This window comes from Danio rerio, chromosome 13 (assembly GCF_052040795.2).
Source record: "Danio rerio strain M-AB ecotype USA chromosome 13, GRCz13ab, whole genome shotgun sequence".
NCBI lineage: Eukaryota > Metazoa > Chordata > Actinopteri > Cypriniformes > Danionidae > Danio > Danio rerio.
In genome coordinates, this window is record NC_141033.1 from 12783975 (window position 1) to 12799738 (window position 15764).

The 15764-nt window shown below is 35.2% G+C and overlaps 2 protein-coding genes across 6 annotated transcripts in view; one reads left to right on the forward strand and one right to left on the reverse strand.

Moving 5' to 3' along the window:
• The first annotated feature begins 3706 nt into the window (after positions 1-3706).
• Positions 3707-14152, forward strand: eif4eb (eukaryotic translation initiation factor 4eb). The gene is given in 7 exon segments (NM_001007777.1): positions 3707-3733; positions 4657-4760; positions 5182-5277; positions 5370-5433; positions 8038-8151; positions 8258-8397; positions 13156-14152. Coding segments are annotated over 7 exon segments (651 nt in total). The 5' UTR covers positions 3707-3715; the 3' UTR covers positions 13271-14152.
• LOC141377151 (uncharacterized) overlaps positions 9257-15764 on the reverse strand; it is an 85190-nt gene continuing 78682 nt past the window's right edge. For all 5 annotated transcript variants that reach the window (XR_015505775.1, XR_015505773.1, XR_015505776.1 and 2 more), the window contains one exon: positions 9257-10578. Coding sequence is in view for 2 of the 5 variants with exons in the window: in XM_087279097.1 (XP_087135223.1) it covers positions 10491-10578 (88 nt within the window). In the remaining 3 variants the exon portion in view is untranslated. The remainder of the gene's footprint in view (positions 10579-15764) is intronic.

Sequence of the window (15764 nt, forward strand, 5' to 3'; positions counted from 1 at the left end):
ATTTAGTAACACGTGGGGGCGTATTTCTGCGAGTCGATTCTTTTGAACTTTTCCATTTAAAAGATTCAGCTGCCTTTTTTGTCAAATCTGGAAACACATTTTGGTTTGTCGCGCTCAAAAAAGTCTTTAAACCAATTTTAATCGTCAAATTAATATTTAATTCTATTCATTATGTTATTGATTGATAAATTGCCTGTGTTCACAAACCATGTTTTCCAGTGTTTGATCATGTGTGTGCTGTGCTTTCATTCATTTTCTTGTCGGCTTCCTTTATTAATCCAGGGTCGCCACAGCGGAATGAACCGCCAACTTATTCAGCTGGTTTTTACGCAGCGGATGCCCTTCCAGCCGCAACCCATCCCTGGGAAACATCCACACACACATTCACACACACACTCATACACTACGGACAATTTAGCCTACCCAATTCACCTGTACTAAACTGTGGGGGAAACTAGAGCACCTTGAGGAAACCCATGCGAACGTAGGGAGAACATGCAAACTCCACACAGAAACACCAACTGAGCCGAGGATCAAACCAGCGACCTTCTTGCTGTGAGGCAACAGCACTACCTACTGCGCCACTGTTACCTGTGCTTTCATTAATCTGTTATTAATATTACAAAAATCAAAGGTGAATAAAATGATAACAAGATCATTACATTTCTTCCTAAATGCCCTGTTAAAGGAAAATTCATAGCAGTCAAAATTATTGAATGCGACAATATGGGACATTGAGTTTAAAGTAAATTAACTTTGTATAATAGCAGATACAGGCGTTATGGGTTTTACCCTAGTATTTTTTTATTGCTGGTTTTCTGGAAGCTCCAGTAAAGGGCATCAAGAATTTAGCTACCAATTAATGGCCTAAACATGTATCAGCCTGGACAGACATCTACCAGTTCTGCTACAGCACATCAATCTCTGCTTGTATGGATGCTACTGTGTTCTCTGAAGGTATTACTAGAGCAAAACAACTGCACCTGTAACAGGGAAAATTGTTTTTGTAAAGAATAAAAAGGTATTTTAAAATTTTTTTTATTTTATTTTGATCGTTCAAACTACTTTTTTAAAATGAGCTGAAACAACACAATTCTTGAGATTTCATTGGGACAACAATTTTTTTTATGTTCAATCCATATAAATTTGTTAAAAGTGTTAAGTTTATTTATATGAGGTGCCGTGTAGAGTTTAAATTTAACTTTGCTTATCAACACATACATAAAACGGCACCTCATATACTTAATCAATTTGTGTTGGGACAACGTGAATGAATTGTGTGGAACCCTGCTTTTTTACAGTGTATATATTTTTGTTGCTTGTTCAAACTAAAATGAGCTGGAACACCAAAGTTCTTAAGTTTTTTAAGGACAATGTTATTGTTTTATATTCAATCAAATCAAATTAGTAAAAATCATTAAGCTAACTAAATCAATTTGCATTGAGATGAGGTGAAGGGATTGTGTGGAACCCAGCATTTTTACAGTATTACCAGGTCTTGTAGCTTCATTTAAAGTCATAGAGACATTTTTTTTCAGTTTAACAGGAGAAATAACAAAATGGGTAGCAGGAAAAAAGTGTGAAAAACTGGAGTGTTGGTAGGTCTAAGCCTTCAAAAACAGAATCTATTTTACAACAAGCTTGTGATTCCTACAGTATGTTTGGGTATTTTTCACTGCAGCCAGGTCTCTGAGAAACAGAAACAAGTCATTTTGGAGACTCTGTGTATATCAGTTGAAGTTCTGGAAAATGGTGGTACTGGAGGCTAAAAACTTTTAATGACAGGTCTAAAACTTCTAAAACAGTCAATGTTTCCTTCTAAGAATTTGTTTGATTGTTTATTATTTTAACCCAGTGAGATTATTCTGTTCATTTATTCATTCATTTTCTTTTTGGCTTAGTCCATTTATTAATCTGGGTAACTCATCACTGGGAAGATTATTCTGTTTAGTGGTTACATATTAATACTACAAGTTTTCCCTTTATAAGTAAATTTCCTTATTTTGTGAAGCACAAAGGGAAAGAGGCATAGCTTCAGTCTCCATTAATGTTATTTTACTTTATAATAAACAGGCATTATTTAAATTGGCAAGTAACAAATGTTTTAGTCTCTTTAATTTTGTGCTCAAATTATTTTTGTCTAATTTATTCCTCTTGTAGTCTGAAAGGGCATCCGCTGCTCAAAAAAATAAAAAATAAAAAATAAATAAAAATGCCAGAGTAATTGGCGGTCTATTCTGTTATGACGACCTCTAATAAAGCCTGCAAAGTGCACTGTCAGAAAAAAGGGTACGGTTGGGGACCCTTAGGCTACAAACAGTTAAATTGTACCCTCAATGGGTCATAACTGCACCTTGGGGTATGGATATGTACCATTTAAGGGTAAAAATGGTACAAATAAGTATCCAACTGTCAGATGGTCCAAGTTTGTACCATTGAGTGAGTGAAAAAGTCAAACACCTTTGATACAAAATAAGTTTTATTATTTAACAAATATTTTTGTAGTTTAAGACTTCAAGATTTTAGCCACCATAGTGGCTTATAGTGTTAAATTGTAACACTATAAGGAAGTATTTGTATTTATCAACAGACAGACAATGAACAATGTATAGTATTTATTAATCTTAAAGGAAAATCTATGTATTTGTTGTTAGTTCATGTTAACCTACAGTGCATTAGCTAATGTTAACAAGCACATATTTGGATTTTAATAATACATTAAAAGATGTTGAACTATGAATAAAATGCTGCAAGTATTGTTCATTCTTAGTTCATGTTAGTAAATAATAACTAAAGTTAACTAATGAAACCTTATTTTAAATTGTGACCATTTATATGTGTGTTATAATTTCCTCCAGGGTGAGATGTAACATTATGAAATAAGAATTATGACCAAACAAATGGATTTGAAAGCTTTTAATTCAACAATGAGGTTTTACTGTTCTGTACGTGTCTCTATGTTACAAATTTGAATAAAATGTGCAAATGTGCAGCTTCACTGGCTTAGCCTGGCCTGCTCATATGAGAACATTATAATTACATGTAATTACATGAGAAAAGGGGATGCTTGGTAAACTAAGGCATGTTATTTCACTGTTGTTTAAGTTTTAAGTAGCCCAAGTTAAACCATCAACCGTCTCTACAGTAGGCACCATAGCCATAGGCGCACACAAAAATCATATCACGTTCCTCCAGGATTTAAGTTGCAAAATATATAAGTAACAAAAAAGCAAAAATAAATAAATTAATTAATCAATTATAATAAACGATAAAGGTAATATCCAACAACAACAACAGAAAAGCAGAGCTAAATGGGTTTTAAATGGGGACCATACCAAGAATGTGTGTTTTATAGACGGAAAATGCGGTATAAATCCGTCGATGTCGTTTTTTAGGTTTATGATAAATTAATGTGAGGGTTTTTAACTGCAGACGTTCATCGTTGTGACGTAAAGTCAGATTTCGGATCAAACATCTGTTTCGGGCAGGGATCATTTCAGGATCCAACCGCACACGCACAGCCTGTCCGATTCGACTCAAAAGAATGATTCATTTTCGCATCGGACAGAATCACGTCGTGTTCGAATCCTTTCTGACAGACGTTTTGAAACACAGCCTGTGATTCGCTCTTAGCGCCGCGTCAGCCAATCACAGCGAAGCACTGGAGTGAAGCCTGAACGTCCCTTATGAGGCCTGTGTGAACGACTCACGTAAAATGGCGACGGCGGAGCCGGTGAGTCAATAAACTTCTCAAAGATTATTTTACACATTCAGACCGTTCGCGCAACCCTACAAAACCACCTGATCATAAAAACATGTCTATACTTACTTTTAGACTGTAATGACTTGTAAATGTCACAATTGTAAAACTTTTAAAAAGTTTTTCGGTAAGTTTGAATGGAGTAGCTCAGTTTGACTGAAAGTTGACAAGGCTTGTTCTACTCGCGCAAGGCACTTAATTACTTTTCCAGATGTCTGTTCGCCTCCGCTACCCCATATGCACTTTTTATAATGTTTAATTGGTTTTCTGGAGATAAATGCGCACGTCACAACACACAGCTGTCAAAACTAACTGAAGTGAGCAACACCCAAGTGTAAACGACACCATGCTGGATCAAGCCACGAAAGCTATAACTGATTTATTCAAAACGACTATAATCTTAGATTACATTTCTGTTCGACACATTAAATGCATTCTGTGTTTTCTAAACGGCTGACATTTTAAAGTCCCAATTGGGCTGATAATAATGAATGACTGTAAACACACACACACACACACACACACACACACACACACACACACACAAACAGCTCACTTTAAATTCAGGTTAAGAAAGATTAACATTAGATACAACACAATTACGTTTAACTAGCAGGTACTGCATTGGTCACAGCTGCTGAATCACTTCTGTTTTTGATGTTTGTTTAAATAAATGAGGACAATAAAAGAACAATGCCTAAAGACCTGCTCATCTGTCATTTGTGTGTGTGTGTGTGTGTTTGTGTGCGTGTGTTTGTGTGTGTGTGCGTGCGTGTGATTGCCTAAAGACTTATTTGTCATTGATTTGTGTGCATGCGTTTATGTTCAAACTGGCTGCTTTAGTGTGGACTTGAATGTGATGGATTTGAACTAATATTTGAAATGTTCTTGCGCAGGAAATAAAATCAAATTCTTGTAAGAGTGAAGAGGAGATCTCAGACGAGAGCAATCAGGAGATTGTCAGCCCTGAGAGCTACATCAAACACCCCCTACAGAATAGGTTGGGCAAATGAATGCACTTGCTTTCAGGACACACTTGATGTTATTGGTCATTTTCATTATTGGGATACTTTTTAAATCCAGTCTTAGCTTGTAATCCAAAACCACTGAAGTTAAAGGGATTTCACCCAAAATATAACATTCTACCATCAGTCACTCGTTTACAGTCTTCACTTGAGTTTCTGGTGAATACAAAGAAGATATTTTGAAGAAATTCAAAGTATAATTTTAATTCTTTAGATCCAAATGGTTAAAAAAGTCATAAAGGCTTTTGACCACTCGAAGATAGTTAAATGGCCAGTAAATGTTCATTTTTGGGTCACCTGTCCCCATTAACATTTAATAATATTTTCCTGTAATGTTTTTTAGATTTGTAGATTCTGTAAAATTGCAGATTCATTGTTTTTATTTCCCCTCTAAAGATGGTGTTTATGGTTTTTCAAAAACGACAAGAGCAAAACATGGCAGGCCAACCTCAGACTGATCTCCAAATTTGACACCGTAGAGGATTTTTGGGCGTAAGTATGTTTTCAGACAAGCGTATTTGTATATAAAAAATAATAATTCAGTTCATTTGACAAGTATCTTTGAATTTATAATTTTTTTCTAGGCTTTATAACCACATTCAGCTCTCCAGTAATCTGATGTCAGGATGTGACTACTCGCTTTTTAAGGTAGCCTTTTCTAATAACTTTTGTTTATATATTTGAAGAAAACATTCAGTCAAAAATGAAAAAGTTTCCTTCATTATTAACAGCACTGTGCAATTACTCCCAATTATATACAAAGTATTTCCATGACTTCAAGAACTAATTAATCTTTTGCTAAACCACATAAAAAATATGTTTTTTTTTCACCCATAAATGAAAATGTGCTATTAATATTCTTACCCTTGCATGTTAATTACCAAGCACCATGGTTTTAACTACAAAACTTCTTTATTTTTTAATTGTGAAAAAGGAGGGCTGGGGAGGACTGAGAAGGAATAAATAAACTGCAATTATTTCTTTGAAACCTCACTGACCAAACACTGGAAAATTAGTTGATGTTTACCATATTATCAGATCCAGATGACCATTTTTATATGTATGTAAATTGCTTGAGTTATGGATTAAAATAGTCAGAAAAAAATCCAATTTATTGCTCAGAGTAGGTGCATGTTGTGTCCATTATTATAAAGAACATTCATAAATGTAAATTCATTTATTTACAGTTGAAGTCAGAATTATTAGTCCCTCTGTTTATTTTCCCCCCAGTTTCTGTTTAACAGAGAGAAGATTTTTTTAAATGCATTTCTGAACATAATAGTTTGAATAACTCATCAATAATAACTGATTTCTTTTATCTTTGCCATGATGACAGTACATAATATTTTACTAGATATTTTAAGACACTTCTATACAGCTTAAAGGGACATTTAAAGGCCTAACTAGGTTAATTAGGTTACCTAGGCAGGTTAGGGTAATTAGGAAAGTCATTGTGTAACGATGGTTTGTTCTGTACTGTTAAAAATATATAGCTTAAAGGGGCTAATAATTTTGACCTTAAACTGATTTTAAAAAAAAATTAAACTGCTTTTATTCTAACCGAAACAAAACAAATAAGACTTTCTCCAGAAGAAAAAACTTTACTAGAGATACTGTGAATATTTCCTTTCTCTGTAAACATAATTTGGGAATTATTTAAAAAAGAAAAAAAAATTCAAAGGGGGTTTAATAATTCAGATTTCAACTAAATTTATTTTTTATTTTGCTTATTGATTTAGATATGTTTTTATACATGTTTTCATGTTATCATTTTGATTTTGTTATAAAATGGCAGACAATATGCTTCATAATAACACACAACTGTGAAGGAGTAATAGCCAAGCAACATCTTGCTCTTTCTCGTGAAGCTATAACAGAAGTAACTAAAACTGCAATTCATCAAATTTCCGCTAGACCTAACTCTATAATAGAGCACATTTCTATTGACCTCAATGTTAAGATGGCCAACTTTATAGCAGAAAAAATGGTGATTACAGCCTGGTTCAAAGATCATATAGCTAATTTTACCCTTCATGACAACTGTGAGGGCGGTGAATTATTATTTTTTTAACTCATCTGTTTAAGTTTTATAAAGTTATATTAAGTCTGCATAATTAATGGCATGGCCACTTAAGTGACAACTAGGTCTCGCTGGTCGCCGTCAGTTCACCTCAGCCGATTCTGGCTGATTAGCCGCTGAACACGGTATATACATCATATTTTTGTTTTGTTTCATGTTTCTTTACACAGTCAATAGCCTTTTGGAATCATTTCATACAATTATCAGATAATATGGCATGCGGTGTGCACTTAATAGTGTTCACAAACCATTCAAGGGGCCTCCATTTCCTACGCGAGTGAAATTATTATATGCTTGTATACCATATCTATCAATGTATTTGTTTTATTTAAGATCATTTATCAATTGTCATTTTCTTTAAAACTTGAATGAACTCCAGAATCTAATAGCTTGATAAGCTGTAGGCTCTAGAAAGGTCATCTGAAACAATGTCATACACGTTTATGCCTGAATTTCATAAATAGCCTTGCATTTACTAACAGAATTTATTTGAAGTATTTGGAAGTAGTTAGTGTTTTCCTCCTGTCGAAAAAAACATCATAAGAAGAGCAATTATTAGTGGCGCAATGTATTACAACAGTGTTTTTAAAAGACTAAACACTTTGTAGATAGAGTATACAACCAAGCACAAGTGGTCAGAACACAGACGAGTCACAGTTAATGAAGTAGTAAGCGTTTCTCCCAATGAAAAGCTAATATAAGCAAAATGCTAGCAGGCGTCTGTAGCTCCACTTGCGCTCCATCTCTTTGCCCTTTTTTGGTTACCCCTGGTTGGTGCGATGACACGCAAACAAAATGGTGACGGTGTGCCACTCCTATTTGTAGTTTAATTTGCTCTCTTCAGAAACCTATGCATCACAGATACTACGTCCATATTTTTACACTCTATGATAATATCATAATATTGCTTTTTTATCTCTTTATGGGCATATTTTACTTGCTCGACATGAAAATCTCCAGTGAGATGTAACCAAGAATGGTGGAGATGCTAAGGGTCAGTTGCCGAAAGCTTATTCTTTGTATAATATTGTTATATTTTTTTAAAATATATATATATATTTTTGTTGTTTTATTTTTACTACTTTTTGTTAGTGTGGTTAGAACTTTCTACATAAGTTGTATAGAAACTCTCCAGATTACTGTGGACTTACTGGTTTGTGCTTTGGTTGCAGGATGGTATCGAGCCCATGTGGGAGGATGAGAGGAATAAAAGAGGAGGCCGCTGGCTCATCACTCTCAACAAGCAACAGAGAAAGTATGACCTGGACCGCTTTTGGCTGGAAACTGTAAGAGTTTTGAGTTAGTCACTGAACGCCCCCTCAACATGCACACAATAATTCATGTGCTTCTGCAGCTTTGACTCTGTAACATTCACCTGTGTCAAACCAACAGCTGCTGTGCCTCATCGGCGAGGCCTTTGACGACTACAGCGATGATGTGTGCGGGGCTGTGGTCAATGTCAGAACCAAAGGAGATAAAATCGCCATCTGGACAGCTGACTATGAGAACAGAGAAGCTGTAACGCACATAGGGTGAGACTCTTATTTAGTGTTGGCACATTTTAAACAGCCACGTGATGCTATTCCTAAATGACAATCATGTAGCATATGTTGATTAGACCTTTGGCAGACATTGTGACCGTGGACATTTACATCTACAGTACGTTTGACCCAGAGAGAGCTGTTTTCGTGTAGTTTTACAGCCTTCTCAACAACAACGTATCATTAATACTTTTATAAAAAGTCAGTTTTGCACAGAAATATCGAGATAAGAGTTTTTAGTTCAGATAATGTCTCCGGGAGCAGTCAAAATCAAGCAAATCTCTAAATCTCTAGGTCTTTGGACACCTGCTTTTAAAATGTGTTTGTCTGCTTTAATTTTACACTATTAATTCAGATCATCAGTGTATTACTAAACTGAAGATGTCCGATAATGCTGGGATCTGAATCTCTAATTTGATGGACTGATGTTCTGACTGTCTCGGTTGTCATTTAGTTGCATTTCTGTGAACACTAAGGGCCTGTTTACACCCGGGGCTGGTTGTTTAAAACGTAAGAGTTAAAACGTAGATTAGTTGTGACTTAAAAAGACATCTTAAGCACTAATAAAAAGTTTAGTGTTGCACCATTTGACTTATTTATTCCAACTAAATATTTACGACAAGCTCTCTGTATGACTGTAGAAAAAAAGGTGACGGTTAGATTAGATTACATCGATGAGCTCGTGATGATAAAAGAAGAATCACAAATTCTCACTTCTTTCTTGGCTGTCTGCTCACAGCTTTTTTGAGCATGTCCTGCCAAATCTCACTTTATTTTTCAGTCTGTGACAGACAAGTTTTTTTTAAAAGCAGTGTTTTGTTTGTATACATCAATTAAATATTGATGGCTGTTTTTTTTTTCTTTCAAGTTTAATGTTTAGATTTTGATAACTCGCGTTCACATGCATCCCGTTTAACAATATGCAGACATCTGATTGGGTATTATGTCATTTAAATCAAATATATATTAGTTTATGGAGGGCTTATGACCGACTAACTACATTCTGCCCTAAGGACATGTGGTGCGACTGAAGTACAAACTAGCTAGTAGTTACTTTACATTCCAGTTTAAGTTACAACTTATTTACAGCTGCATCCCTACCTTTGTCACTTCTTGAGTTTTGTTTGATTGAATATCTCGTTTGTGAAAATGGTTCTATTTACAATTGGCCACATAAATATGTCTTCGCTAAACGGGTATAATTCTGATCTTCAAATATGCAAATTTAACTACGTTACTAAAAAGTGTCTAAAGCAGAGATGAAGTTGGCCCTTTGTATCTAAGCATGGGTTGGTATATGATTCTGACTGAATGATAACCTCTTATAAAAATATCACGGTTTCACGGTATTGTGATGACTGCTCTAAAATAAATTATTTTTAAATACTGGGTAAAAAAGAACAGAAACTTTTTTCCCCTTTGAACACAATATTTTTACAATACATATTTCATTTTGAGAAACATTTCAAATATTTTGGAACAGTAAACATGGTCAGGCTAAATTATTTCTTTAGATTTTATTTTTTATTTTTTTGCTGGAGATACTGTTGTACTAAAAAACTAAAATGAAACGTAAAAACAATCTTACATATACCTTAGGAAAGGTGTAACAGATAATTTTGGCGGTTTTAAATCCTTTACTTTATTATTGAGAAGGGTTGGAGAATGCATTTAACAGAGATTCTTATTTCTATTTTAATGTAACCTTTTGTCTGTTGCTAACATGCTAATTAGCTTGCATACTGTTTTTAACCTACTATAAAGTAAGGAAGTATATGATTTCGGAAGCAGTCTTTGACTTTTCCAGTTTTATCAGGAGTGTGTCCCAGACCACATCCCGAAATGGTTTATGTGGTTGGAATCATAACCATCTCAAATGTGTTTCAGAGGGCATTGTTCTTTTTACAATCAGATAGCTATCCAATCTGACAAAAAATGTGACCATGTGTAAACAAACAACCTCTTAATGACAAAGAGAGACAGGAGATCAGACATTACACCTCAATTCAGTCGGAAAGATACCTGCCTAATCTACATTTCACAAACAAACACATGCAATATGTGACACAAGAAATATCATGGGCTTATGTGTGGGAGACTGCATGAGAGCCTACCTTTAAAAACTTGAATCCCCCAAGAATGCGATCGAAGTTTCCTGTGCCCAGAATTGCACTGAAAAAGACAAAAGAAGAATATGAAAGAGGGAATGTTTGCCTGCTGAAGCCATTCTTGCTGATCCTCTGGTGCAGGTCTAGGGCTCTTCTCCATGAACTTTCTCTTGCCCTGTATCCAGGGGTGCCAGTATGATTTTTGGGCCTTCTTGACAGAGTATTGATTTGGTTTCCCTCTGAGAAATCCATCAGATTTTGCCTCTTCTCTGGTCAGACTCCTTGCAGTCATCCTAACCTTGTCTTGCCCTCTCATTGGGTGTTGGCTGTCACTGATGTTTATTTTCCAGACAAAACACATTCGAAAATATGGAAGATATTTAGCCTCCTAAATATCTCACAAGTGTGGGCGATGCATCTGTGCTTTTTCAGTGTTTTTGATAATATACCACAAGAAGATTGTGCAGTGTGTGCTTTGCTTAAGGAGACATGCCAAGTCTACACTTCACTGAATTTTGAAGTGTAGACTTGATTATTATCTTCACTGAATCACAATCATTTGTTCTCAAAATAAGTCAAGTCTCTGGTTTTCAGCAAGTCTTTATTCACCCTTACACTGTTATGGCTTACAAAAGTTCCTTAATTTTATTTCCTAAAAAATGTTTATGGTTTTAAGTACAGAAGGTTGTGGCCTTAACTTGGCAGTTCACCCAAAATAAATTATTCTGTCAGCTTTTACTCACTTTTCACTTGTTCTAAAACTGAATACAGTTTAATTTTTCAGGATATCTGTGGGGTCTTAACAAGTTTTAAAATGTCTTAAATCTCAAAAGCTCAATTTTAGGCCTTAAAAAGTGATAAATCTCCTGAAATATTGTGTTGTAGATGTTAAATTTTAAATTTAATAAATCTTATTTTTCCTTTGTTCATGTATAGCTACCCAATCTGGCCATTAACACCCGTACAATCACCAACAATTGTAATCCCAGTAAAGCTTTTAACTTTTATTAACAATATAATTTTATTACTTTCCTTACTGTCACATTTAATAAAAGTTCTACATTTATTTACTGTTGAAGATACGGACCTGACCTAGATAAATTTATTGTTAAATTATTATTATTATTGTATTATTAAATGTTTTATATTATAATAATTTTTTGATAGGGCAAGTGAAAATCTTTTCCCAAATAGAATATTCAAATAAAATTCATTTTATTCATAATAATCTTAAAAATATCTTTAAAAGTCTTTAATTCTTCTTAGGAAACACCCATACACACTCATACACTACAACCAATTTTAGTTTACCGCATTCACCTGTAGCGCATGTCTGGACTGTGGGGGAAAACTGGAGCATCCAGAGAAAACCCACGCGAACACAGGGAGAACATGCAAACTCCTAACAGAAATGCCAACTGACCCAGCCAGAACTCGAACCAGCGACCTTCTTGCTGTGAGGCAACATTGCTAACCATTGAGCCACTGTGCCACCTTTTAGGTGAACTATTCCTTCAAATGTTGCAAGCACTGCAAAAAAAAAGAATTTCCCTGAATATATTTTTTTCCAATGCAAATATCTTAAAATCTTTAAATAAAGATACATGTACGTATACATATTTTATGAAATGGGAAAAATTCTTGTCTTGTCTGATTCAAATCAATTTCAAATCACAACCACACATACAAGTCTTATAAAAATAGTTTTCGGTTTTAATTAAATTTTTTTCCTTTGTGTTTTCATCACTCTCTCGCTTCATTTTTTTAATCACATTAATCAAGAGTTTTTTGCCATTCAAGTTTTTTGATGTAAATCTGGGGTGCCCAAACTCAGTCCTGGAGGGCCAGTGTCTTGTATAAACTTCGGATTTTTTTTGGTTCTGTATTCAAAGACTGCAGATGTTGGGTATGTAAAAATACAGTTTTAAGTTGTTAAGAATTCAAATTAACAATTCAAATTCAGATTGTTTTGGCACTATTAGCTTATACGTATTTGGGAGACATTCACCCAAAATGCACCTTTGCATCTGAAACGCCAATCCAATGACTGTTAAAGATTAAATAAATAAATAGCAATGCACATGAAATGTCATGAACGACTGGTCATGAAAATTTGGTACACCCAAACGAAATCTGACTGTAAGCTAATTTCTTGATATATCAACTTTAGGTAGAAAGAGACCAAGCTTAAAAACATACTTCATCCAATAACTGAACTTGGAAAAAAATATTTGTAATCACCTTTGGGTGAATTATCCCAATAAATCTATGCTCTAAAGTTCTCAACAATTTAAGATGAAATGTCATATTCTGTTTTTTTTTTTAAATAGCACAATTAAAATGTGAAAAAGTATATACAACATATATAAACATAATTAACCGTGGTTATTAGGTGCTGGAAAAACATACAAATGCACCTTAAAAGTGCTTGAAAGTGCTGGAATTTGAAGTTGGAAAAGGTGTAAGAACCCTGAATATTTTAAATTCAAAGCAGCAATTATGTTTTTTTTACAGAACCTCCTGTCAATTTTATCTTAGAGTATGTTATTCTCAATTCATCCTCAATCATGCAGTTCTCCTATTAATGACTCTGATAATGCTGATCCAGGTTTAATGCGTTTTTGTCTTGTTTGCTTGTCAGGAGGGTGTACAAGGAGCGGTTGGGCGTCCCTATGAACATGACCATCGGCTACCAGTCTCATGCTGATACGGCTACTAAGAGTGGCTCCACTACTAAGAACAAGTTTGTGGTCTGAATCTCTTTAAGGGCCTGAATCTCTCTCTCTCTTTCTCTCTTTCTGTCCATTTTTGTCTATTTCTCTCTGCCTCTTAAAACCAAAGCAACACAAACAGACTGGACTCAAACTGCTACGAAACCCCCGCAAGCACACATATTTTTCCCCCAAAAGCCCTGCACAGACACACTCCTGGACTTCAGCTTGCACAAACAATGAGGACTCCAGCACAGACAAAATTCGAAAAGGAAACCGTTTGTCTGCTGCTTGTTACATTCACACATATTTGATAAGTTTTACTCTTGCATTATGCCACACTACATGTCCAGTCATTCACACATCACTACACAGTTTCCCTGAGAAGAAGAAAGTATACATAAAAAAAAGACATGTTCAATGTTTACCCCTGGAAAATCTTGTTCAGTGTTTGTAAAGTATTTAAGATTTTTTGTTTTGTTTTTGAAAGAAATTGTCAGTTTATTTAATGGCAGAGGAAAGAAAACGTCTGTGTTCTTTTATCCAGCAGTTTTGCTGCTTTAGTGCCTAATGAACATAAATGTTTTAATTTATTCAGATTAATCCTCAACATTTCATCAAGACGCTATTTGGCTATTGAATGCATGTAATCAAGTTAATCTTTACAGAGCCGCATTACATCTTTAAGCATTGACTTGATTAAATTTGAGGGCTTGCAATTCAAGATAAGTGTTTTTTGTTAATATTGTGAATTTTTGATGCCTCGTAAGTTTACATTCCTTGTTAGAATAGTAGACTGGGACTTTTTTTTTTTTTTTGCAGTGCTGTAACAGATGAATTGTGCTTGTCTGAATGTGATTTGGCTCTTCAAAGAGATCAGCATTATCAAATAGGCCCTGAAAATAAAATAGATTTATGTTGATTCAACTTCACTGAAAAGGGGAAAAAGCGTCTCTGTATTCATCGGTTTCATGTGTATTCGTGCGTTGCAGGATGTTAAGGGGCTTTTAATTATTCATCGCAACATCAAATCTCACTAAAGTAGATCACAGAGGAAGCATAAAACACTTCACTGAGACTAACCAGGAATACACACTATTAGTGTTATTATGGGCAGTAAAGCTTTATATGTAGAGGCTTTGGCGTTTTTCAGATGGAATTTGTTCAACTTCAAATACTTGTCTTTTACACTTTGCTTTACAGATCATTTCTGCCTTATTTTATACGAAATGCAACATTCAGATGTGAAAACTCAATTGGATCAACTCAAACTCAATCAAATTGTTTGATAAGAGACGTGAAGCTCTTTGTTTGCAGACTTTCTGGTTGGAGGTTTGCAGTATGAGCTCGCAGTCACTATTTTCTAAATCCAGTGTCACTATCTGTCTTTTTAACTGAATTCCCAGAGCTTCAATTAAGTTTATTATAGTATCTCGCTGTAGACTTTGAACAGTGCTGTACTATAATATTGCACCAGAATGTCATCTGATACTGGCTGCTAGGCCAAGGACTAGGGGTTACAAAGAGAATAAATAATTATTTATTAGCGAGGACTTTGTACAGAATCAAACGGGTTCAAACTGAGGTTTTCCATTTACCTCAAGATCAGCAGATCGATACAGGCTTTTTAGGAGTTCTATGCTTTTTTTGTTTTGTTTAATAGGTCTCTTATGCTCACCCATGGCTCTTATCCATTTACAGCATTCATTAATCACAAAAATACAGTCAAATGTTTATTTGTCATTTTGATATGCTAATTTGTTGCACAAGAAATACACCCACCGACCACTTTATTAGGTACACCGGTCCAACTGCTCATTAACGCAAATTTCTAATCAGCCAATCACATGGCAGAAACTCATGGCATTTAGGCATGTAGACATGGTCAGAATGAGAAAGAAAGTTGATTTGAGTGATTTTGAAAGTAGCATGGTTGTTGGTGCCTGACGGGCTGGTCTGAACGCACAACATGTTGAACCTTGAGGCAGATGGGCTACAGCAGCAGCAAACCACACCAGGTGCCACTCCTGTCAGCTAAGAACAGGAAACTGAGGCTACAATTCGCACAGGCTCACAAAAAATTGGACAATAGAAGATTGGAAAAAACGTTGCCCTGTTTGATGAGGCTTGCTTTCTGCTGCAACATTCGGATAGTAGGCTCAGAATTTGGCATCAGCAACATGAAAGCATGGATCCATCCTGCCTTGTATCAATGGTTCAGGCTGGAGGTGGGGGTGTAATGGTGTGGGGGATATTTGCTTGGCAAACTTTGGGCACATTAGTACCAATTGAGCTTGAGTATTGTTGCTGACCATGTCCATCTCTTTTTCTGAGTGTACAAGTCTTCTAATGGCTTCCTCCAGCAGGACAGTGCACCATGTCATAAAGTGCAAATCATCTCAGACTGATTTCTTGAACATGACAATGAGTTCCATTGTACTGAAATGGCCTCTACAGTCACCAGAACTCAATCCAATAGAGCACCTTTTGGGATGTGGTGGAACAGGAGATTTGCATCATGGATGTGCAGTCCCTCTTC